General features: G+C 54.0%; 1 protein-coding gene across 1 annotated transcript in view; it reads left to right on the plus strand.

The window, feature by feature from the left end:
• WNT4 (Wnt family member 4) overlaps positions 1-21,871 on the plus strand; it is a 23,000-nt gene extending 1,129 nt beyond the window's left edge. Inside the window, exons 2-5 of the mRNA XM_003783815.2 lie at positions 11,831-12,066; positions 19,650-19,781; positions 19,872-20,014; positions 20,981-21,871. Coding sequence (XP_003783863.1) covers positions 11,919-12,066; positions 19,650-19,781; positions 19,872-20,014; positions 20,981-21,448 — 891 coding nt within the window. The 5' untranslated portion in view covers positions 11,831-11,918 and the 3' untranslated portion in view covers positions 21,449-21,871. The remainder of the gene's footprint in view (positions 1-11,830; positions 12,067-19,649; positions 19,782-19,871; positions 20,015-20,980) is intronic.
• Positions 21,872-26,213: the final 4,342 nt, after the last annotated feature.

Here is a 26,213-nt window from a genome sequence, read left to right on the forward strand (position 1 = left end):
GGCCTCGGGGGCAGCGGCCGGTGCCAGGCGGTGCGGGGCAGTGGGCGCGGGGGCGCCGGCAGGTGTCTTGGCCGCGGGACGGGAGACCAGCCCGCTCTCTCTGCAGCGGCCGCCACTGCCCGAGCCTACGTCTGAAGACCCCAGGTTCCCTCTTGCCCAGGTCCGGCTCTCTGCTCCAGAGGCAGCAAGCGGTGGTAGCGGCGTTCGCACCCATAGGCGGCCCGGGGTGCTCGAGGGCGCAAGGGGTGCGAGTGCGGGGCGGTGGCCCTCGAGGGGTGCTGCACGCCGAGTGCAGTCCAGCGGGACTGACAGGTCTCCGAGGAAGCCCATTGCCGGGAAGGGTTCTGGGACATAATAGCAGGTTAATCCGGAGAAGTTCGGGAGGGAGCTCCCCGCGCCGAGCTGCGCAGTGCTGCGGGCTGGGCTGGAGGCGTGCAGGGACCTGTTTCTGCATGGGGGCGGGAGAACGGGATGGGAGGGAAGGGACCGGGACGCTGGGCCTCCGGAGAGCACGCACTGGCGCTGGCCGGGCCTTGGTTTTCCCTGGGGCAGGAAGAAACTCCGTCTAGACCTTCAAGAGGACAACAGCCCCCACCTCCCTGTGTCCCGACTAAGGAGGCAGGGTGGTAACCACTGGTGACCCGTTTCTTCTGGACTGAGTCTGTGCTCAGGGGGCTCCCTGGGAAGGGGCAGAAGTTCGCTGAGGAGAGGCAGACTAAAGGAGGGGGCCAGGAGAGCTAAAGGTTGGGGCTCCAGTGAGCGGGTGAACAGGGAGCAAGAGGACCGTCCTTCATCCCCTGTCAGTAATGGTTCCCCATGCCCCAGGCTTAACCCTGGCCCCAATCCCTCCTGCCCAGAGCTCTGCCGCCATCCTCTGTGGGCAGCCAGTGGGGAGCCAAGCTCCAATATTGATCTGAAAAGCATGGGGTGGGAAGGGGGATCGCCAGCAGTGTAGCTGGGGTTTCCATGGAGACAGGGAGAGAGGAAAAAATTCTCTCTGCATCAAGACCAAAGAACAAATATCTCCCATGAAATTGCCCAGAGTGTCCAATGGCTGTTGCTATGAGGTCATTGTGGCCAGCCGGGGCCCTTCAGGCTGGAAGGGGTGTGTGTTCGTTGGGGTCAGAGCCACCCAGGGCTTGGGGGACAGAGGTGATGTGGAATTCTCCCAGCTGTTCTGAGAGCAAGTGACTCCAAGGCAGCCCGAGGTGGCTGCAGAGCTTTTGTTTTTCTTGGAGCCTTAATTTGATTAACACTTCAGGAGCAGTGGCAGAGCTGAGAGAAATTAGGGTACCTCCACCTCCTCCCACTGCCCCCTGCAGGCCACCCCCCTGAGTGGGGCTTAGTCACAGAGCCAGAGGAGGGGAGCTAGTTTGGACTTAGAGGAGCCTGGGGTCTCTGGAGCTGACTCTTCATGCATGCACAGGCTCAGGACCAGGGTCTCCAAAACAGGGCTGATTGTCAGGAGGAGCAAGAACTGAGACTGACCTGCTCAGCGCCTGAGAACTGCAGAAAAGCAGGGGAGAAAGTGGCAATCAAAGTGTCTGACACAGGGTGGACAGTGACATCTGCAGCGGAGAAGTCTTTCAGGAGCATCTAGTCTTCTGGCTTATTTTACAGATGAGGAAACTGGGGAGGCTTGGGGAGAGAAAGCTACTTGCTCAAAACCCAGAGCTGAGAACTCAACCCAAGTGTTCCAACTCCCGGGCAATGACACTTACTCCCCTCCCTAAAGCCATCCCAGACTTGGGACCCACCTTCAGCCAGGTCCAAGCCCAGAATCCTAGCCAGGAAAGCAGCCTCTTCTTTGGGTCACACAAACCATGGGGAATTCCAGCAGCTCAGTTCTTGTGCCTGCGCCCTGGGGGGTGGGGTGAGGAGGGGTGGCCTGGAGAGAGAAGAGAGGTTGGCAAACCTGTTCTCTGCAACAGTGATGGTTCATGTTGCCACCAAGCAGGTCTCTGGATGACCCAGCTCACTCCCACTCCTCCCCCAGCTTCCAACTAAGGGTCTCTCTGCTCAACGTAAGGCAAGAGGAGTAAGGGGCCTCCCAGGATCCCAGCAAACCAGAGAGGCTATGATGGGGCAGAGACTGTGGGCACATGTCTAGGGAGGGTGTGGTATTTATTTTATTGTGGCATTTAATTTATTTATTTATCAGCCTCCATCCAACCTCCAAGTGGTCAGGGATAGGCCAGCTCTGGGGGAAATAGATGTCACAGCCTGGCCCCTGACAATAGGAGCCTGGCTTCTAGGTAGAAAGACATGATGGAAGCAAGACCACGAATGTGTGGAACAGGGTATGTGCTACACACCTGTCAGAGGAGAGAGAGTTGACTGTGAGCCAGAGCAGCCACAGAGGTCAGATAAGCCTGGAAATTGTAGAATCGTAACCATAACGAATATTATCACAACTCCCATGGCACTGTCTAAATCCTGACAACATTTAAATCCCAAACTGCCTGTGGCTTAGTGAGAAGGGGGCCGGCCCCATATACCAAGGGTGGCGGGTTTGAACCTGGCCCCAGTCAAACTGCAACAAAAAAAATAGCTGAGCTTTGTGGCAGGTGCCTGTAGTCCCAGCTACTCAGGAGTCTGAGGCAAGAGAATCGCCTACCAGAGGTCCTCAAACTTTTTTAACAAGGGGCCAGTTCACTGTCCCTCAGACTGTTGGAGGGCCAGACTGCCGGCCCAGGACAAGTTGGCTGCTAAGCAGGACAGCCAATGGCAGCAAAAACACCCGGCAGGCCAGATAAATGTCCTAGGTGGGCCACATGTGGCCCTCGGGCCATAATTTGAGGACTGGCTAAGCCCAAGAGCTGGAGGTTGCTGTGAGCTGTGACACCACGGCCCTCTACTCAGGGCAACAAAGTGAGATTCTGTCTCTAAGAAAAAAAAAATCCCACTTTACAGATAAAAGATTGGGGATCACTGAGGTAATTGCTCTAAGTTAACTAACTAGCAAATCGCAGAAGTGTCTGAGTCAAAAGCTGCCTCTAGAAGGAAAAGTGTTAGGCAGGCAGATGCCACTCAGGTATGGCAGTTGGTGCTGTGTTTTTTCAAGTGTGAGGCCTGCTGGAGGCCTGGCCACAAAAGGATGGCTGGCAGCACTCACCCAGGGGCAAGGCCTGGGTGCCCCTCCCCTGCCACTACCTGGAGTTAGGCCTCAGTCCAGGGTGGGTCAGCTGGCCAGTTGCAAGAGGCTGGTGCTGTCTGTTGTCTCAGAAGGGCAGGTGGCCTGGTGGGGAGGCCAGGTGTCCTGCTACATGCAGCTGCTGGGCAGGATGGAGCTTAGAGCCAAGAAGACAGCCTGAGGCCTGGCCAAGCCCAGAGAAGCTAGAAGCTAGAGCATGGCAGCTCCCACCACTGAGGGAGGATGGATGGAGGAAAACAGTCCCTTCATGGAAGCCTAGCCTCTGCCCAGAGGCTGCCCTGCCACAGACCTGGGCTCAGAAATGTTTCTGAATGCCCCACCTCCACCCCCAGCATTGAAGCTGTGCCAGGACTCAGGAGACCTGAGTTCCAGTCTCAGCTCTGCACCACATGCTGGGTAGCCTTGGGTGGGTCGCCTTCTCCCTCTGGGTCACAGTCCTTAGTAGGTTTTATGAAGCCCAGATAGAAGTACTGAGAAGAACTAGTGAATAGATAAGCTAAGGTTTCAGTATTGTGGATTTCCCAGAGAAAGGCAATATGTGATCAGCTGGGGCTCTAGCAAAAGCCAACTAGGCAAGGGACAGGAGCTTCTGCTATGCTCCAAGGCAAGGCAGCAGAGTAGCTAAGAACTGGTTCTCTGGGACAGCCATGAGACCTGTCCCAGCTTTGCTACTGCCCAGCTGAGAGGCTACCTCTCTGAGCCTCAGGTTCCTCATTTGTAAAATGTACCCATTAGTACAAATGGCAGGCAATGGCAGCTGGGAGGAAAGGGTGAGCCCATGGAGGTAGCATGTTGGCACAGTGCCAGGCACACTGCTGGAAATGGGGTCATGGCAGCTGCTAGAAGCAAGGGCTGCTGTCAGTGAGCTGTGGGGTCGTGTCCCTGTTAATAGAGACAAACAGGATCCCAAGCCCTGTTTATCCCAAACTGTCCTGCCCAGATCCTGTGATCTGACACAGGTGGGGACCTAGGCCGCCACCTCCCTGCTCCACCAGGGCCCCCACAAGAGCCCACAGAGCCAGGGAGACCTAGCCTGGATCGCTGGCCAATCCTGCTGGCCAGAGGAGCTGCTGCTGAAAGCACTCTTCAGTGCCACTAGGGGCGGCGAAGGAGGCATCAGGAGCTTGACTGGCTGTGAGTCCCCACAGGTGCATATCTTCATCCCAAGTTTCCCATGTGCCTGGTGCTCTGTGCACACAACTTGCTGGGGCAGGAGTGGGGCAGAGCCAGCCTAGATGTGCAGTGCTAGCCCCGCAGGTAAAGGTGTGGCCCACCGCCCCCTAGAATCATCCTCAAAATAGTAAAAACCATTCTCTTTATAGCTCCTCCCATGGCTCTGGACAGTGAATTACAGTCACTAGCACAGCCACCGCACTTTACAGTTCACAGCAGGATTTCTCAGCCTCTGCACCATTGATATTTGGGGCTGGATAATGCTTTGTTGCAGGTCTTTCCTGTGCATTATAGGACATTTAGCAGCATCCTTGACTTTGACCTACTAATACCCTTAGCACACCTCCTCAGGTGACAACCAAAAATGTCTGCAGACATTGCTAAATGTACCTATGGGGGTGGGAGAATGGGGACAAAATTACCCCCTACTCCCCTTGGGAATCGGTGGTTTACAGAGGTCTTTCACACCCATTATCCTGGTTGAACTACACCAGCCCCCCTCCTTTCTAGAAGAGAGGAGTGTAGTGTATATACTTTCAGACCCGCTTCAGAGGCCTGCAGGCAGGGACTTCCCCAAGCTCATTTTGCTCATCAGAAGCAGGATTTGAACTTGTATTGCTGTCATATATCCAAATCTCATGATTTTCATCCCCTGCCCGGAGAACCATGGCATACTCTGTCGCTCTCTGGTCCAGTGGAGTGGTTTCATCACTGCTCCTACAAGGTTATAAACATCTGGAGGCCAAGGCCGTGGCATAAACACCTCTGAATATCCTCGTAGTGCCTGGCACATGCCTGCCGTGTAGCAGGTGCTCAGTCAATATTTGACGGATGAATGAAAGACAGGCTTGTTCACTAGAGGTTCTAAGTTGTCAAATGGTGGCCCGTCTTCAAAGACCTGGAGTAGGAGGCTCCGCTCCACCGCCCTGAGGCTCAGGTGATACTAAAAGGTGCAGCAGTGGCTGTCAGGAAGTGTGGCTGTCACCCACAGATTTGCTGTTCTGACCCCCACACCTCAGCTAGGACTGAGTGTTTCTCATCTCCACCCCCACCCTGCCTGCTGCACCCCAGGACCAGGCTCTGCCCGAGGGGTTTGCTCAGGCAGCAGTCACGACCCAGCTGTCTGCTATGGTTTGATTTTCTTCCCTCAACCCTGGATTAGCAATTGAGCAACTCAGCAAGCATCTGACAAGACAGTGCTCCCCAAACCTGTTGAAACTCGCCCAACTCTAGCCCTGTGGGTGCATTTGCAAAGCTGAGCATTTGCACCAAGCCTCTCCTCATTCCTCACTCTGGGAAGAGGGGCTTGGGCTGGGCCAACAGGGCACAGACTGACCAGGGAGGCCGGGTAGGGGTGGCAGCCACCCACCATGGCCTCTCCAGTCACCCCTCCACTCCAGTGGGCTTGCAGGAGCTGCTCCGCAAGGGGAGCCCAGCTGGAAGGCAGAGCTGCAACCCCAGGTTGCTCTCCAGATTTCCACAGGAGTTGCCAGGTTTTATCTCTGAGTCCTGAACTGCATCTTCTATGATTCAGCCAAACTCGGGAAGGCTCGCTCCCTGCGGTGACCCCACCAGCTCTCCCCCTATCCAAACCCCCCTCTGCCTCCCCCATCTCCTGGCAAACTGAAACGAAACTATGTTTTAAAAGTTCCCTGCCAAGTCAGAACCCCTGCCGTGGAGGGGACCTGGTCCGAGAAGAGAGCAGCAGGGGGGTAGATGGAAGGAGGGAAGGATGTGTTCTCCAGAGGAAAGGAGCCTCCCGACAGCTCACATGGATCTTTTGGGAGGCCCGTTAGGACAGCAGGGAATGCTGATGGGACTCAGGGGGCCTCTTTCCTGCAGTGCCTCTGAATGGTTCCTTCAGACCCTACTCTGTTTACACACAAACCCTATAATTGCAGAAACTCTTCCCCCAGGACTGGAGACAGCAGAGTATTCCCTCCTGAGTCAGGGATCAGTCAGTCAGCTGTGCCGGCACCCTGGGCTTCAGGACATCAGAGTGAGGGGAGTTCTCAACTCTCTATTGGGGACACTGAGCCCCCATACAGGGGAGTGGCTGGGATGCCCCATGCAAACATGCTGAGCACTTTGAATATCCCAAACTGGGCTAGGCATTTAGGGCCAGCATATAGATGAGAGAGCTGAACTCCATCCCAGACTGTCCTCCCAGAACCTTCTCTGCAGCAGATGAAATAGATCTGCAGCCCCAAGCCCCTAGCCAGTCGTTCTCTGCAGGGGTGTTGAGCAACCAGAACAAGGAAGGAACCAAGGCTTTCCCACTTGCCCTGGTTGGGGTACAGGTGAGGGTTGAGCCACAGGCTTTTCAGGATCGAATTTTTGGAAGGGATCCACCAAAGCTGAGGAACTCACTCGAAACCTGGAGCCACAGAGCCTCGCTCCAGGAAGCCAGCGCTGGCTCTGGACAGCTCGGCTGGGGTTTCACCCGGCTCTCCTGGCTCCCCACCCCCAGGTGCAGCTGAGCTGAGAGGACGGGTCAATGGTTCAGTGGCCCCACAGGGCAAAAAAGGCTTTCTAGGGACAAGGATCAGATGGGTCTTTGAAAAGGAGCAGCTCTCTGCTGGCAAATTAGGGGGCAAGGTGAGGTCAGAAAGTGCCTTAAATATGACACCCACTCACCCCCCATAGCTGCACCTGCCTCAGGGAGAGAAGGAGAGTTCTCACAGTAAGTGAGAGGGATCACTAAGACTGGAAATAAGAGGGGTAAAGGAGCACCTCCTATTGCCAAACCACTCCGAGTGTCTCTAAAGCTGATCCCTCCTCACTTACTGCCCCTCCAGGGGTCTTAGGCACCAGCAGCAACATCTTTCGTGGTCCCAACACCATTCAGGCAGCTATATAACCACTGTGACATCCCCTCCCCAGCATCCCTTTCCCCTGAAAGCAGCCTAGACACATTCACTGTGGTTCAGAAAAGACATGGAGCTCTAGAAAGACCCATCCAGGGAAGAATCGGGCCATCTCCCTCAGGTCTTTGGAGCCTCACCAGCCAGTTTCAGGCATAGGGACCCGAATGACCTGGTTTCAAATGCTGACCACCCTACAGGCTGCATGACCTCAAAGAGACATACCTCTTTGAGCCTCTCAGTTTTCTCATCTGTAAAATGCAGAGCAAGACACCCGCCTGGCCAACCCTACATTGTTGCAATAGGGACATACTGAAGCACGTGACTATTGATTGAATGGCACAAGTGACTAGGGAAGACAAGATCCATGCTTCTGGTCATCTGTTATTCCCACACACAATTTCCAAATCCCAAGGCACACCTGAGCTTATCCTGGATGCCACTGTCCCTGCCACAGTGTCCCTCGCTCTTGATCTCCTAGCAGTGCCACAACTCCTACCCCACCTCCCGTACTTCCAGCCCTTGCAACATACAACTAACAGGCCAGAATCACCAGGAAGCACCTTCTCTAACTCTGAAAACTGTCTAGAGATTGTCGAATATCTGCAGTCAGGACAGCTACTGAAGTCACTCACCCACTATTCTCAGTGGGAGAATGTCCCACTTGTCAGATATACTCAGCTGAAAAAAAAGGTTGGGAGCTTAGGTCTAAGAGGGCTGAGAGAGCCAAGCAAAGGCAAACCAAATGCACAAAACCCAGCACTGGTCCAGTCTGGCATCAGCAGAAGGGGCAGCTCCAGGGACTGCAGAGAGGCCTTGGGAGGAGGGCAGTGAGGACAACAGTGATGGCAAGCGCCTTGATAAGGAGGAACTACAACGACGCTACGATAAGAGCACATCTAATTCAGTTAATCCTCCCGAGGTGAGAACTACCAGTCTCCCCATTTTATAGATGAACACACTGAGGTGCAGAGGTGTCCTCTCACTTGCTTCAAATAACAGAGATGGGACTTTGACCCAGCCTGTCAGTGTCCCAAGTGTCTTCTAGGCTGAAGGATAAGGGTCTCTGGGGCAGGGGCATGATGGAGGGGAGAAAAGCAGGATACTGACTATGATTATAGAAATGTTCAAAGACCTGAAAACCAGTGCTGGTGTGATAAGGATCTTGGGGTACAGGGTACCTCTCCCACCAACCCCATCCCCATAAGGACATGGTCCTGGAGGGGTTTGTGATTACTTTCCTTCCACCCAGGCTGCATCTCCCAAGGCGGCCCTCTCTGCAGCAGACACTCCGTTTCCTTCCGGCTCCCCCCCACGCCCACTTGGCCTCCTTCCTCCCTGGTATCGCAGGCACGACCGCTCCTGAGGAGGCTCTAAATGTGGCCCAGGCAGGCAGAGAGGCCACAAGGAGGGGGCAGAGAGGCCTGGGCTGGCGTCCCAGCCCCCACCTGGACACCCGCGGGGCCAGGACCCACGACACTGATCTGCTTGGCCTCTCAAACGCTCCAGCTATTTCCCGTCCCCTCTCCTCTTGACGTGCAGAGTAAGAGCTGAGAGGAGTGGCAGAGGTGCAGATTTTCCTCTAGGAATTTGTATATTTTTTTTAAAAAGCAAGCAAACCTGGGAAAGCTTGGGACAAGCCCAGCTAATTTTAGTTTCTAATGAAAACAGCAGGTGGCTGAGAGGATCTGATCTCCCTGGCAGGGCCAGGGCCCTCCAGCCTTGCAGGCTGCAGGCACGGGCCGGGCCAGGGAGGGCCTGCTGGGAAGAGCCTGAATGACCTGCAGCCCCCATTTGAGAAGATCGGGGCACGAGCTGGCAGTGGAGGCCTGGGCTGGTGGGGTAACTTAATCGATGGCATGGCTGTGGCTAGAGGCTGGGGTGGCCAGGGCAGCAGGTGGCAAATCACTAAGCCTGTGCTCAGAGATTGCAGGAAGAAGCCTAAATTGGGGCAGTGCGACCAGGACAAGAGAAGCAGCAGCGATGGTCAAGGCCCTCCACAGGCTGGGTCTGGCACACCATCACGCCCTTACTCTTTGTCACCCCCAGGGATGGCTTGTGCAGTTGACATTTGAGCCTAGCCCAGTTTGAGGGTCAGCAAGTAGCACCCATGTCTCTGAGGAAAAGATTGGGCCCTCGGAGAAGCTTCCTGATGCATCCTCACCCCAACAGGTCTCCAAGCCCTCAGCAAACTGAAAAACAAGGCAGCCCTCTCCTCCCCCGCTCACCCATCTTCCCTGCCCTGAGCACTCCATCAGGAGGTGAACAGAGGGGACCTCTGTAGGACAGTACCCTCCATCCATGCCAGGAGCATTTATTAAACACCTATGCATCATGCCCTGTGTGAGGCACTTAAGAGGCCACAGGCCAGATGTGACACTGAGAGTAGTGTCTGTCCCCCTCACCAGCAAACTGGGCAGATCCACAGCTAGGTAGAAAGGAAGGCATCTGAGAGTCAGTCGGGCTGCACTGCAGCTTGCCACTTAGCTGGGGGACTTGCAGCACATTGATTCTCCTCTGCAGGCCTCAGCCTGCTCATCTGTGCAATGGCCAGGCACTGGTACCAGGCCCAGCAAACAGAAAATGTGTGGGCAAGGGCCTATGATGCCTGCAGTGCCTGTGGTCCTAACTTTCTCCTCTGGCTCCCAGCCCTTCCCAGGCAAGACCCTGGGGTCTGGGGGAGTAGGGGTATGGGTGGGGCTGGGTGCAAGTGTACGGAAGGGGACAGCTGTCATGCCAGATGAAGGCGGGGCGGGAGGTGGGCACTGGTGCCAACGGAAGAGGTTGCTCAGCTCCTTCCTGGAAGCTGGCCCAGTGACTCACGGCCACGGCAGCCCAGCAGTTCATCCTAAGCCCCTGCGACTGTCATTCAGCCTGACTCCCCTCGCTGTGCTCTGAGCCTAGGGCAGGGCAGGCAGCTTCCCGGGTCCATCTCACTCCTGTTCAATGGCAGGGACTCTATCTATCAGCCCAGAGGAAGAAGACACCCCCCCCCCAACTCTGACAGTGAGAAAGGTCTGTCTAGTTTGTTATACAGATGAGGACACAGGCTTTGAATGGGAGTAGGGGGCTTGCCCAAGGTCACAGTGGGTAGGGGGCTTAGCCAAGCACCCAAGTCTGCTCCCCCTGCCTGGAGGTCCCCTGCCCTTGGACATCTCCCTTCACCAGAAGCCAGGGCCCAGCACAGCCAGACCTAGCACCTTGGCCAGATGCAGAGGGAATATAGGTCAAGTTGGAGATGGGCCAGCTCTGTGCCTCATGTCCCAGAGGGAATAGGGGCCCCATTCTCCTCTAAGAGGCCAAACCTGGGTCTGTGCAGGAAAGGATCCAACATAAGGTCAACACCTCATCCCCCACTGAGGGATACCCATGGGCTCCCAAACATGGACCTGGCCTATCGCCAGTAGCTGGACTCTTGGCGCCCCCTGCAGGCCAAGAGCAGCAGGTGTGACTAGCTCCATAGGCAAGCCCTTCCCAGGGGGGCTGAGGAGGTGGGTGGGTGCCTTCCCCTCAAGGTGCAGCTTCCTCTGCCCCTCAGCCACCTCTCACCCTTGTCTCCCCCTCAGGGTCACAGGCTCCCGGGAAGGACACTGCCAATCTCTGTGCATCCCTGGACAGGAGCAGGTAGAGAAGAGAGAGAGAGACAGGGAGGCCCTTGGGAGACAAGAAAAACAGTGGTCGGGGGGAGCGGGTTGGACTGCCTCAGCCTGAGATCACCCACTTCCCACTTGCCCACCCATGCTTCCAAGAAGGGACAGATCCTCACAGTGACCTGGCACCTGGTCGGGTCATCCCCACATCAAATCACATCTGTTCCTCACAGCAGCTCTCTGGAATAGAAACCACTATCTCCACTTGAAGATAGGGAAGGCCTATCTACAGGAGAGGGAGGCTTTCCTCCCAGTCAGGCTGCCACCTGACCACCTGCAAGGCACACTTGGCCTGGCCAGGAGTGTTGGTGGAAGGGTGGGGGCAGGCTGGAGGGCAGTGGTTAGAGCACAAGCCTCTGGGCCCCTAAGAGCTGGATGACCTTGAGCCAGTCACCTCACCTCTCTGAACATAGTAAGAATTCAGTGAATGTGAGTTCCCTCATTCGCTGAGCACTTACTAAGTGCAGAGGGTCTGTCCTTAGCTGAGATGGAGCCTTCCTGGGCCCCTCAAATGCCACTGGGAGGACAGGCAGAAGGAAGGCTCACAGGTTTGAAGGATTGAAGTTGGCTCCGGCACTTGCTTGAGAACACTGGGGGTCCTGCCCAGGATGGGGAAAGGGAGGCCCAGAGAAGACAGCAGCTCCAGCCTCCAGCTAAGGGCATCTTGACCAGAAACAGCTGGAGCCCATGGCCAGACCTGGGGCAATGTCTGGGGCACAGGTACTGGTATAGGGGCCACCAGGGCACGGAGGGATCCCCTGAGGGCTCTGTCAACTTCTCCCCTGCTGCTGCTGCCTGCTTTGCCTAACCTGAGATGGAGGCCTTTTTGTGGAAGACAGACTTTCCATGCCCTTGGTCCCCCACCAGAACAGCTGGATCCAGAGAGCAGTCGGGAGCCAGGGCCAGTCACTGGGACAAGTCAGCTCCCAGGGGCCCGGCCTGGGCAGAGGAGGAGGCAGGCTCTATAACACATTCCACCCGTTTCCCAGGTACCTGGCCAAGCTGTCATCAGTGGGGAGCATCTCGGAGGAGGAGACGTGTGAGAAGCTCAAGGGCCTGATCCAGAGGCAGGTGCAGATGTGCAAGCGGAACCTGGAGGTCATGGACTCTGTGCGCCGTGGGGCCCAGCTCGCCATCGAGGAATGCCAGTACCAGTTCCGGAACCGGCGCTGGAACTGCTCCACACTCGACTCCCTGCCTGTCTTCGGCAAAGTGGTGACACAAGGTGAGGGACAGGCCTGCAGGGGCTGTGTGGGAGGAGCCTATGCCAGGGAAATAAGATGCTCATGAGTGGCCCAACTATTCTAAGAGATTTCTGAAGCACAAACAGTGCAGGGCTTTAAGCGAGGATGTGAAGAGTGTAGAGTACCAAGAGGGGGCCCATCTGGGCAGGAGGCGAGTCTGGGAAGGATGGACAGTAGAAGAGGGGACGCTGCCGTCCACTTGTGCAGCACTCGTAAGTGTGCAGTGTTGTCAGTGCTGGTTTCATGGGATATGGGCAGGAGCCACCATCCTCCTATGACAAGGAAGAAACTGAGGCTTGGGCAGGGGGCAGGGGCTGAGTTGCCCAAGGCTCCTCAGCGGGGGAGAAGCAGAGTCAAGATTCAGACCTGGGCCCAGCCCCCCAGCCTGGTGCTCCTTCCACCTTAGCACTCACCCTCAGGCACTCGAGCCTACCTTGCTCCCTTGTACACCTGACTGGCCACACTGAGCACCTCCTGCATGGCCAGCCCTGAGATTCAGGAAAGAACAGCACCCAGCTCCTCTCCTGTTGGGCTCAGTGTCTAGATGGAAGACAGATAAACAACCACAACACAGTAGGAGTGGTGGCTTGCATACCTGTCACTAACCATGGGCCAGACACTGTGTTAAGGGAATGGATCAGGCCCTTTATGATAGGCCTCTATACTGCAAAGGAAGAAACCGAGGCACATAAAGGTTATGTAATTTGCCCAAGGTCACAGAACTAGAAAGTGACAAAGCTAGGACTTGAGCCCAGCCAATCCTGCTCTTATCCACAATGAGGAAACACTGTGATGAAGGGGCCAGGAGTGTCTGTGGGAACACAAGGCAGGCACTCCCCTGGCAAGGACTGGGTGCTCAGTGAAGTCTTTCCTGAGGAGGCAAGCCCTCAGCTGAGACCAGGAACATGAGAAGATATTAAGCCCAAGGAAGATGACCCAGGGCACAGGAAGTGTCCTATGGAACAAGAAGGCTTCTTGAGAGGTCATAAGCCAAGCCTCTACCCTCATGGAAGTGCCCTAAATCAGCTGCCTCTTTTCCTACTTTCTGAGCATGAAACTGACACTTCTGAGCCACCAACAGTCAACAGGGTCCTTGGGCTTGATCGGGCAGCAGAAAGGGGTTGCTGGGGCCAACCTTTGTCTTGGCACCTATGGTCCTGGAAGGCCAGGTCCTGGACGGTGCTCAGCTTGTGGCAAACCATTTGGATATTGTTGGAAACCAACTGTGATAGAAATTTGGAAACCATTCTCCTGGGAGCTGGCAGGGGCCAAAAAGGCATGGTCATGCTTGGCATTGCTAGAAAAAAAGCAGAGACTCAGCGAGCAGCCTGGTAGTAGAGGATCTCCTAGATGATGGTGCCACTACTGAGGGCCCAGGACTGCCTGGTGGATGGGGCCCTGGGAACAGCCCCAAATAGCAGATGTTGAGCTTGGGAAGCCCTTGTACACAGTGGGGGTTCAGAGAGTGCGCTTTGGATGGATTGGTGGCTGGACCAGTTAAGATTTCATATACCAGGTCGGTCTGTCTCTCTCTCTCTCTCTGTCTCTCTCTCTCTCTCTCACACACACACAGCCCCACTGTTGCATTTCCTCGATCCCAAATACTCAATCCCCTTCTCACGCTCAGCAGTCCCCACCTCCTTGAAGCCTTCCCAGCTCTTCCCTTTGAGCTCTAAAGAGCTTTGTTCTCACTAGGGGGGTTTCCTTTGTTTTCCCATTTTTTGTTTTGATATAATCTCAAACTTATGGAAAAGTTGCAAAAATTGTACAAGGAATTCCTATACTTTACTAGATTCACCAACCATTTCCACCTGTTGCCCTATTATTCTCCATTTATACAGAGATAGAGATACACACACACATTTTCCCCAAAATCATTTGTGTTCATATTGTTTCTGTCGCACCTTTTAGATTGAGCCCACCTGACCCCACTCCCCCATCACTATGTGTTGAGCTCTTCAACAAGAGTGAGGGCTCATTTACCTATTTCCTGGCACAAGGTGAAAACTGCATAGAGGAGACAGTCAGTGATGTCATGAATGACAGAAAGCAGGTCAAGGGCAAGGACTCAAAGGGGCAATACTGGCCTGAAGCCAGCGTGGGTCCTCTGGACCAGTTGACAAGTGCCTTCCTCACCTGTGGGGCAGCAACCAAGGAGGGGACCTAGTCCTGCCTGAGCAAGTTCTGGGGGGACACTGAGAATCCTACCAGGCCTGGGTGGAACCTGCTCTGGGCTAAAGTCTGAGTGCTGTGTCAAGTGTCCTGTCCCCTGGAGCTAAGTCAAGGGACCCTGAGACCAGGCCAGTCACACTGGCAGATCTCGGTCAAGTGTGCAGAAAGAGTCTGAGCACTTCCTGCTCATCTAACTCCTCATCTTTGTATTTTTGGCTTTCTTCCTCAGTAAAAACCCTCTTGGAAAACTTATTTGGACTGCACTGACCCAGAGGAAAAGGCACTTGTCCACCCCAAGGTTGAGAGCAGCACTGCGCTCACAAAGTCCAGGGGTTTGCTAATGAGGCAAATGGGGGTGGGGGGGACGGATAGGGGCCAAGATGACTTTGGGTAAGTGACTTCACACCTCTGTGCTTCATTCAGTGTCTTCTCCTGTCAGCAAGACCACACACATGCTCACCTCTGGGGTTGTCATAAAGATTCAGTGACAATGTGTGAGAAGCACTTCCTGTAGACTCAGGTCTAAGAAGGGCACCCAGTGTCACCAGTTGCTGTCATGTGCAGTGCCCTAAGCAGGCAGGCCTCACCTACATTCCCCAGCTCTCAGGACTCGGGGGCTGAGCCACTGCCTACATGCATGAGCTATACTGCTGGGGTCCTGGCCTCAGGCACGGAGGAGGGCAGAGCTAACAGGTCTCACCTGGCATCTAGGCCATACCTAAGAGAAGAAAGGAGGCCCCATTTGCTAAGGTCCTCTGGTGTGCTGTCTCACCTGAGGTCATCCACACATCAACTCTGTGAGTTTGCAATGCTGTCCTCCCGGCTTACAGGTGAGAAAGGAGGTTCAGCAAGCAGAGTAGTGACTGCCAGATCTTGAGCATTCCTGGCTATGAGACCTGGGGCAAGCCCCATGCCCTAACTATGTACTTCTTTCTATAAAATGGGAATAATCCCAGGACCCGCCTCTCTGTGAGGATTCAGGGAGATGATGCCTTTGATGGGCTTAGTGGCCCCACAGGGCTGAGGCAGTGGGAGGGGATGTGGAGAGGTATGAGGGCTGGCCTGCCAAGGCAGCATTGCTATCCTCGTGTTAGAGTCAGGGGCACAAGACTTGGAGAGGAAAGTCACAGGACTAGTGAGAATCTACCACAACCTTGTCTGGCTCCGAAGCCTTTATTCTTTACTATACTGTCTCTCAAACCCAAAGGGGTTTCTTGGAGGTGGTTTGAAAGAAAGGCAGGCTTTTGCAGATCCGAGAGTGAGTAAAGGAAACCGGATAGGCAGGCTGGGGCTAAGAGGCTGGAGGAGGGGGTAAGGTTTTGCTGGGAGACAATGCCTGCCCTGCCCCACCTCTACCAGGACACCCACCCCAGAAACACTCCTTCCTGCTCAAATGTCCTCCATTCCTCCATCTGGGACAGCCATCACAAATGATATACTGTGAAGAACATGGGCTGGGTCTTGAGTCAGACAGGCCTCAACTCCAGTCTTTTCTTGGCCACTTACTGCCTGGGGGCCCTGGGGCAAGCCACTGAGCCTGACTTTTTCTTCTATAGAACAGAACTGTGTGCACCTGATTGCTGTGGTTGTTGTGAGCCTTAGACAACTTACAGGAAGGCACACACAGTAGGCCCTCAAAAGAAGTAGCTGTTATTGGATCTATAGGGCAACTCTGAATCCTCAACCTCAGGCAATCTTGGGAAAGACGGCATTGAGGCCAGACTCAGAGAGCATACAAGATTTAGACCTGTGGAGTCAGAGAACAAGGCTGCTCTGGGAAGAAACAGCAGGAAGAAAGGAACTGGGTATGGAAAAGGAAGAGGGTTGCTGGTACCTTAGAAAAGATAAGATGAGGACTGCCTTCCTCCTGCTGCTGGAACAGGCAAAGCTACTGGCCAGGGAACTGCTTCCACCCCTTGTGGGAAGCTCTGTGGCAACACCCGCAGGCACACCATAGTTCTTTCTGATTGGCTAGGTGGCCCCTAGGGACAGCAGGCCCTGCTAGGTCCTCCACAAGCAAGCAGAACTCCAGCCTGGGCACCTGGACAGAAGAGAGCAGCCAGGAAGGCCAAAGCACTATAGTCAAAGGGCTGGAACCCAGGGTCAGTCAGACAAGGCTGAAGGAACTGCTGCCATCAGCTTTAGGGGCACAGAGGCTTGCCTACACCTTCCAGGACCTCTAGAGCCTCCTGTGCTGGACATCACCTCCTGTGTTGAGGTGAACTGCCATCCCCCATTTAAGAACCCTCAGAGAACAGGTGGGGTGGCCCATGCCTGTAATCCTAGCACTTTGGGAGGCCAAGGTAGGAAGATCACTTGAGGCCAGGAGTTTAAAACCAGCCTAGAAAACATGGTGAGAACTCATCTCTATAATTTTTTTTTTAAGATGATGGCATTTTGCTCTTGCTTGAGCTGGTCTCAAAGAATCATCCTGCCTCGGCTTGGCGCCTATGGTTCAACCGGCTAAGGCGCCAGCCACATACGCCTGAGCTGGCGGGTTCGAATCCAGCCCAGACCCGCCAAACAACAATGACGGCTGCAACCAAAAAATAGCCGGGTATTGTGGCGGGCGCCTGTAGTCCCAGCTACTTGGGAGGTGGAGGCAGGAGAATCGCTTGAGCCCAGGAGTTGGAGGTTGCTGTGAGCTGTGATGCCATGGTTCTCTACCCAAGGTGACAGCTTGAGGCTCTGTCTCAAAAAAAAAATAATAAAATAAAATAAAAAATAAAAAAAGAATCCTCCTGCCTCAGCTTCCCAAAGTGCTGACTGAGGATTACAACTGTGAACCACCATGCCCAGCCTCTACAAAAAAAAAAATAAATAAATAAAAATAAAAATGTTTAAGAATTAGCCAAGTGTAATGGGGTTTGCCTATAGTTCCATCTACTGGGGAGGCAGAGGCAGGAGAATCATTTGAGCCCAGGACTTTGAGACTAGCCAGGGCAATATAGCAAAACCCCATCTATGAAAAAAATAAGAAAAATTAGCCAGGCATGTGCACAACTATAGTACCAGCTACTTGGGAGGTTGAGGCAAAAAGATCACTTGAGCCCAGGAAATTAAGGTTACAGTAAGCTGTGATGACACCACTGTACTCCAGCCTGAGCAACAGAGTGAGACTTTGTCTCGAAAGAAAAAAACAAGAAGAAAAAGAAGGAAGGGAGGGAGGCAAGGAGGGAGGAAGAACTGGGTTTGTGATATTTGGGGTAAACCTAAGGATGCCCTTCTTAGCTTGTCATGGGAGGTGGGAGGTCACCTGCCATGTGTGTGCCCAGGGCTTAGGGACTCTGTGAGGCGAATAGCATCCAAGCTGAGAACTCTGGTGCCAGAATGCTTAAGTTCAAACTCTTGGCTCCACCACTTCCTGGCTGGGTATTGTTGGATAAGTTGTTTCACTACTCAGTGCCTTAGTTTCCTCACTTATCAAAGGAGGATTAAAAGTATCTACCTCATAGGGTTACTGTGACACGTATATAAATTAATCTATGTAAAGTGCTTGAGCAGTGCCCAACATATAGTAAGTGCTCCATATGAGCTTTAGCTCTAGTTATTATCGTCCTTCCAGAATCTCTTCCTTCAGGCTCACTTCTAAACTGAGAGAACTGATGTCCTGTTCCCCTGAGTCTTGGTGGATGATGTTGGCTTAGAGAATGAGGTATAGACCTCCCTGAGGGCTCTGCCCTCAATGGGCCCCCAGTATTCAGGGGGTATCAGCCTGGAGCTGAGTTTGAGCCAGGGCAGTCTGAGAACCCAGAACAGCAGAGGAGGGAACCACACCAGGCCTAAGCTGAGGCTATCCCCCCAGTCCCATCAGCCCTATCTCCTGCTTTGACTTCCCTTCCCCCTTGGTCTTTGGGGCAAAGATTTGTGCTGGTTCAGGCCTGGAAATACCAGAAATACCAGAAACTGAAGTTGTCTTTCTTTGGGCGGCCACAGCATAAAACCAACCAATATGATCCTGCTATTAACCTCGATTAACTTGGAGAAGATTCCATCTCAGGCTGTTGAGGCTCCATTGCTCCAGCCAATCCCCCCAACGCTGGCCCAAATTGGCCAAGCAGGGGCAATGAGTGGGCAGTAGAGAGTGGGTGACAGGCAGTATCCCCAGCTCAAAGGCCGAACCAAGAACAGGGAGTCCTGAGTGGTTGAGACTGAGCTGCCTTCCACCCCAGTGCTCGGCTTCTGCTGCCTCTGTCCACAGACATGGGCACACAGGAGGTGATTGTTTCCATTTGACCACGGTGACTGCTCCCCAGGGCAGCCAAGAGCACAGGCCTGGGTGTCGCAGAGGTAATTGCCAACCACAGGGCCAAAGCCTGCCCCCTCCACTCCTGCGGACACAGACACTCCGGCAAGAGACAGAAGGACAGTCACAGCACACAGAGGCCCTCACAGGGCCGAGAGAGGAGCAGGGCCTGCTGTCCGGTCACACACCCAACTAGATGCGCACTCCCACTCACACACACTCCCTCTTACCCCCAGAAAGAGAGTCCACAACAGCTACACCCCCGAGGCACAGTTTCTGGGAGGATAAAAACATCATTCAGGCAGGGGACGTGCTCCACCAAAATAGAATCACTGAGAAGGCCCGGGCAGAGGCGGACAGGCCTGTGCTTAAGGCCCAGTTCTGTCGCTTCCTGGCCAGAAGACTGGGATCAAATCCCTTCCCCTCTGACCCTGCATTTCACCATCTGTGAAAGGCTTCTGCAGAATAGGTGTCCAGTCATCAGCCATTGTAGGGGTTAAGTAGCAGGAGCTGTCATTACATTCTACTCAGTTATAAGGAAACAAGATGCTTTCAAAATGAGCCCAGCTCCCGAGGAAAGGCCAGGGCAGGATCGTGAGGTGGGGGCGGGTGGGGGGGTTCCTAAGAGCCCAGTGGGGCCAGCGGGGGACCAGGCCAAAAGAGGAAACCAGACCCAGGTGTACAGTCCAGCTCTGCCACTCCCTACCTCTGCAGTCTCAGCCCATCAATTCACCTCTTCAAGCCTGTTTGGCCTTCAGTGAAATGACGAGAATGTCACTAACCTGGAGCAGGTGTGAGAACAGTATCCCACAGGAGCTGGGAGCACAGGCTCTGAAGCCAGACTGCTATCTCAACACGTCCTGTATGACCTTGGACAAGCTGCCTACCCTCTCTGTAAAATGGGGATAACGACAGCACTGGCCTCATGGGGTGGCTGTGAGGATGAAATGACTGGCATATGCGAAGAGCCTGAGAGCGCCCGGTGCAGAGGAAGCGGATTTAGCTAGTGCCTGGCATGCCACTGCCACCTCTCCTACTCCCCACATGGCCTCCAGCACAAGAGGCCCCATTTGCCCCTCCCCCTACAAAGGAGGGCACAGGGAGGAACCCTGGGACCCAGTCCTGCCCTCCCTCTGCCTCCCACAGGGACTCGGGAGGCGGCCTTCGTGTACGCCATCTCTTCAGCAGGTGTGGCCTTTGCGGTGACACGGGCATGCAGCAGTGGGGAACTGGACAAGTGTGGCTGTGACCGGACAGTACATGGGGTCAGCCCACAGGGTAGGTGTGGGGGTGGGGCCAGAGTGGGAGGGCAGGGCTGGGGCCCTGGCCCTCACTCACCCATGACTCCCTGTGCCCACCACTCCCCAGGCTTCCAGTGGTCAGGATGCTCGGACAACATCGCCTATGGTGTGGCCTTCTCACAGTCCTTTGTAGACGTGCGGGAGCGAAGCAAGGGGGCCTCATCCAGCCGGGCCCTCATGAACCTCCACAACAATGAGGCTGGCAGAAAGGTAATGTGTACCCCCACCACGTGCAGTGATGGTACAACAGGGCCCCATGACACACACACCCCCCACACAGCCACCTGGAAAATAATTTGTTCAGGCTCTCACCAGTACCAGGCACCTTCTGTAGGCCAGTGGGGCAGAGGACAGGCTGAGTGGTGGGGGTTGAGGGGGGCAGACAGGTGAGCAGGTATTATAGAAGAGTGTAAGTGACCCCATACATACATACATATGTACATATGTGTGTCCATCCCTGTCACACACACACACCCCCAAGGGAGTAGCAAAGCTAGGATTTGACCTCTTCTGTGTCACCAGAGAGAACACGTGCCACCGACACTGCCTGCTTTTTTATATATTTATTTTTTAATTTCCTTTTATTCTTTTTATTTTTGTCTCACTTTGTGGCCCTCGGTAGAGTGCTGTGGCATCACAGCTCACAGCAACCTCCAACTCTTGGGCTTAAGCAATTCTCTTGCCTCAGCCTCAATACCCAGCTTTTTTTTTTTTGTAGAGACAGGGTCTCACTCTGGCTCTGGCTGGTCTTGAACCTCTGAGCTCAGGGCAATCCACCTCCCAGAATGCTAGGATTATAGGTGTGAGCCACCACTCCTGGCCACCACCTGCTTTCTTGATGCCTACTCCCAAGGCTCCTGCCAAGATTTAGTGCAGTGTCCTCCCCATCTGTCTCTATTTCATAGCACACTACCCTTACTGTCTCTCCACCAAGAACTACGAGTACCCCAAGCACAGGGATAGTATCTTGTCCTCAAAATTTCTTACCAGCCCAGCCTGGCAGCATATAGTAGGTACTTAATACAGAAAAAGCATATGGATACATCTAACTCTGCTGCGTTGGTCCAGGGCCCTGACTTGTGGGCCCCTAGTCCATGCTCCCCATTGGCCACCAGGCCCCTCTGCACCTGCCACTGCCATCTCCTCACAGCGCCTCTCCACTGCCCTCTCCCACAGGCCATCCTGACACACATGCGGGTGGAGTGCAAGTGCCACGGGGTGTCGGGCTCCTGTGAGGTAAAGACGTGCTGGCGAGCCGTGCCACCCTTCCGCCAGGTGGGCCACGCACTGAAGGAGAAGTTCGATGGCGCCACCGAGGTGGAGCCACGCCGTGTGGGCTCCTCCAGGGCACTGGTGCCTCGCAACGCACAGTTCAAGCCACACACGGATGAGGACCTGGTATACTTGGAGCCCAGCCCAGACTTCTGCGAGCAGGACATGCGCAGCGGTGTACTGGGCACAAGGGGCCGCACGTGCAACAAGACGTCCAAGGCCATCGATGGCTGTGAGCTGCTGTGCTGTGGCCGTGGCTTCCACACAGCGCAAGTAGAGCTGGCTGAACGCTGCAGCTGCAAGTTCCACTGGTGTTGCTTCGTCAAGTGCCGGCAGTGCCAGCGGCTCGTGGAGCTGCACACATGCCGATGACTGCCCGCCAGCCCTGCGCCCAGCAGCCACCTCACGCGCGGCCCAGGGAAGGCCAATAATTTAAACAGTCTCCCACCACCTACCCAAGAGATACTGGTTGTATTTTTTGTTTTGGTTTGGTTTTTGGGTCCTTCATTTTATTTATTGCCAAAACCAGGTAGGCAATCCCAAGGGCACCAACCAGGGCCTCCCCAAAGCCTGGGCCTTTGTGACTGCCACTGACCAAAGGGACCTTGCTCATGCCTCTGGCTGTCCACTTGGGGCTGCCACTGACCACTCAGATGTTATCTGTGTCAACTTTTCTACTTGCAGACTTAAGGTGGGTAACAAGGAGTATTAGAAGTGGCCCTATGGCAAGGGAATACAGATGCCATCTCCTGATGGAAATCATACTCCCTGGAAAATAGTTCACATCTCCCCAACATACACACACACAACCATGCATGCACACATGGACTCCTGGCAGCTTGGGCCTGGTAGCCTTGTGTCTCAAAGTCCCTGAAAAGGGAACGGGCAGATACTGGCAAAAGGCAAAGGGTTCATTTCAGCCCTCACACAGGCAGCTAGATGTTCAATCTCTTTGGGTCTTACTAGGCAGGAAAGGGCAGGCAAGGTGAGGGCAAGAAAAGTATACAGTCCCACCCCTGAGCCCAGCCTGCCCCGGCCTATCCCCAGGGAGCAGAAGCTTCCCCACTCCCAGACCCTTCTAGGCAGGAGTGTAGGATGCCATCCTCTATCAGAGGTCCCACCTAGGTCTTTGCAGTCACACCTCTAGTCGCCTCCTCACAGTGCTGCTCCTCTGTGAAACTGAAAATGAAAATCATACACACGGGGAGGAAAAGGCTGTGCAATAAAGTCCCTTCCCTTATCTTATTTAATAACACAAGTTATTGAGCAAATACTATGTTCTAGGCCCTGCACAGGCCCTCACAGGGGCAGCTAGATCTCATTTGATGGTCACTGCAGTCTTGAGACCCAGACAAAATGAGACCGCTTGTGCCCGTTTTGTAGCAGAGCAATGCTCACCAGGCCCCACAGTGAGCTGGAAGGGGACACAGGTCCGGAAAAGCCCTCCAGCCAAGGCTCCTCTCTTGCACATTGTACCTAAAGGCACAGAAACTGTAGGTCTCTTGAGTTGGAGCCTTGTGGAGGAAGCTCTGGCTGGAGGAAAAGCAGCAAGGAATCCCAGGAGCCAGACACCACAGACTCCTGAGGGCACAGGCTCTAAGGAAAGAGGTGGCTCACTGGATGGCTGGCTAGTGCAGTCTCAGTAGCATAGGTGGCCCCACCTTCAAGATATACAGGTCTGAGGTCCCAGGTACCATGGGAATTGCAGCAGATTCCCCGAGAGACAGCACCAAGAACTTGAGCCTGATGGTATGTAACAGCCAAACCATCAGCAGTCCAGCCCAGACCTGTGAGCAGGACCCACACACAGCAAGACCTGGCCCTGGCCCAAATGCCATTCAGCTGGGCTCCCAACTCATCAACCCAGTTTCCAGGCTGCCCGAGCACAAAGTTCCAGGTTTGAGGTCTTGAGCTCAAGGATCCCTATTTGGGGTTCCCAGACCCAAAGCTCTTTGCTCCTGAATCAGTGGCGGAATTCAAAAATCCCAGCTTCAGATTATGTGATCCAGCCTGCAGGAACTCTTCTCTGGGCCTTGTGGTTTGTGCCTCCTGGTCCTGGCTCCCTCACGAAGAGAAGGTCAACACCCTTGGCCCCCAGCCAGGATCTCTGCTCAATGTCTATCCAAGGAGGAGGCCAAAACCAAGTGAGATGCTGGAGCCACATTCAAATGTGGGGATAATCTTGGAACAGGCCAGCTCTGATGTGGAGGAAAGCTGAGCTGAGTGTCACCACAGCTGCCGAGCTGGGCCCACTGCCCCTCTGTGGCAGGCTCTGTTCAGCTGTCCACTCAGCCCAGGCAAAGTATTATCCCTACTAGCAGAGGCCAAACCCAGACAAAGGGAATAGAAAGGACCCCTTCCCTCCAGAGACAGAGCTGAGCCACTTTCCCCCACCCCAGGGAATAGTGGGTCCAGGCTGATATGATAGGCACTTTCCCAGGAAGAAGTAGTCTGTGCCCATTCAAAGGCTTCACCTTTCTGCCTGCCAAGGAGCTCCTCAGAGCCAATCCCCCCAGGGTTCTGAAGGTTGTGACCTAGGTCACTCAGACCAGATTCTAGGAACCACTAGAAACCAGATTTCTACCACCACCAGTGCCACAAATGCCAAAGGAATCCACAGCCACAGGAAAAAGTAGCTTCCTCGGACGGGCCCAGCTCCAAACTATACCAAATGAAAAAGAGGAATGGACAGAGGCCTGACATAGCCCACCTACTCTTGGTCCCACACAATCTGGAAACTAGCCAGAGGGTCCACATCTTGTCCAAATCTCTCTCCACTAGTCTTGTCCCATGAGAAAGGTGATGTCCTCTGAGGCTTAGGGCTGGTCACGCCCCAGCTCTGGATGCTGCTACCCGACTCCGCCACCTCCACCCACCTCATCCTCCAATTTTTATACTAGGCTCTTAAGGCCATTGTGACATCTCCATGACATAGTCTGATGCACGATAAAATGATTATTTCTCTATCTTGCAATTGTGGCAGTGACTTCTTTTATAGACCAGGGAGGAGAGTTGAAAAAGGGCATGAGAAACACAGAAAAACAGTAGCAAATTCTACATATGGGGGTGCCCTTTGCCTTGTTTCTTCTGAACAGAACTGGTGTGAGGGCCACAAGGACCTACCCATGTGCTGTCCAAAATGCCACATTAACACACAAAAGGCTGTATCTGTTATCTCGTTGACCCATATCCAGCTATTTAAACTTTTTTTTTGAGACAGTCTCACAATGTCACCCTCTGTAGAGTGCTGTAGCATCACAGCTCACAGCCATCTAAAACTCTTGGGCTTAAGCAATTCTCTTGCCTCAGCCTCCCAAGTAGCTGGGACTACAGGCACTCACCACAATGCCCAGCTATTTTTTGGTTGTAGTTGTCATTGTTGTTTTGGCAGGTCCGGGCTGAGTTTGAACCTGCCACCTCTGGTGTATGTGGTGGCGCCCTAGCCCCAGCTATTTAAACTTTGGCTTGAATGAGTTGATCAGATCTTTCTAGAATGTTGATGTAGAGCAGAGGGTCTGAGGAAGTGGGTACCATACAGGAGGTGAGAGACAATGGAAAAGAACTTAGTTCCAGTGGCACAGGAAGCCAAGGCTTATGGCCAGAGGTAAACCTCCAGAATTAGAATCCAGTCAGAGTAAGAAATCTTAGACAGAAAACTTCATATAACTCAAGTCAAAAGCCACAACTGAGGGGCACTTTGCTGATATGGGGAGACTTAGGGTGGCTTCTCAGAAACCACCACTCTAGCTGAGTAAAGTCCTCATTCTTACCAAAATGGCCCATGTCCTGTCCCTCACTCCTCACTGTAACAAAACCACACCATCCCAGGAACAGTTAGGCTTCTATGTGCTTGGCTTTCCAAAAGTTTAGTGGGGTAAAGGGTTGAAGGAAAGCACTTTGAGGACAGAAGAAGCACACTCAAATTTGTGAAGAGTCAAGGGCAGGATGTGACTAAGGGAGGGCTTGGGTTCTGGAGTATATTGAAAGAAAAAGACCTCATTCTCAAATCAGGGTCAAAGGCACGAAGAGGGGAACTAGTGACATAGAGGGCACAGATGACAGAGCAAAGAAGTAGAAGTATCTATGACCAACAATTCTAGAATTAGGAAAAGGTATCAGGCTTTGAAATCAAACTGGGTTTGAATCCCAGCACTGCCACTTCTTCACTAGCTTCTTTACTAGATGGGGCCTTGAGGAATTCATTGTCCTCTCCAGGATGCAATTCATGGGCCTGCTCCGCACGCACGCACGCACGCACGCACTGGGGCTAAATAATACTAGCAGCTACTTCTTGGAGACCCTCTTCAGGAACTTAGGAGGCAGTTAAGCTAGCTATAAGATGAAGGGAGCTGGAAGTAAGGATGAAACAGGAAAACAGAGACCCTCTGGAACAGGTTCAGGGCTAAGGCAGATGCTCCAAGGCTTTGGCCCCATCCCAGAGCTTAGAACCAGGCAGATCTCTACTCAAGGTAGAAAGCCCAGGCAGGAGGGCAGAGAGGCCCAGGGGTCAGGATACCCAGGCGGCTGCCAGCAAGGCTATGAGAAAGCTACCCCTGGGAACCAACTGGAGAGGCTGAACTAAGTCCCAACGTGGGAAAGAAGCACAGTGAGACCAGCAAGCAGGGCCAAGGAGAACACAGCCAAAAGTGCAGGCAGGAGTGCTAGGGCTGCAGGAAAGGCTTGTGGCAGGGCCCTGAGAGCTCTACCTGTGGGGACAGAAGGAAGGCTTTCAGGATCCCAGTCTGGATCCAGGCTCCACTCTTGGTAGCTACTCTCAGAGTTCAAGTGTGAAGGTCTCCAGGACAGTGGTGAAAATGGAACGATCAAGCAGACCTCCTTCACAAGCCTCTTCCTGAGAAACACGAGTCCATGGAGTCTGGGGAGCACCAGAGGCAGGATTTAAGGCCAATCACGGGCCAAGCAACACAGACAAATAGGTATAAGTGAAGTCCAGGGGATGAGGAAACTGAGTTGGCCTAAAAAGGTTAGAAACAGAGTGAAGAAAAGGCAGAGGGTAGGAGGACAGACAGAAGGAAGACAGAAAGAAAAGGTGGCACTGTGGGATAAAAAGGCAGTGGCCGGCTCGGCACCTATAGCTCAACCGGCTAAGGCGCCAGCCACGTACACCTAAGGTGGC

This window comes from Otolemur garnettii, unplaced genomic scaffold (genome assembly GCF_000181295.1).
Source record: "Otolemur garnettii isolate 467f Iridium unplaced genomic scaffold, OtoGar3 scaffold00009, whole genome shotgun sequence".
Classification (NCBI taxonomy): Eukaryota; Metazoa; Chordata; class Mammalia; order Primates; family Galagidae; genus Otolemur; species Otolemur garnettii.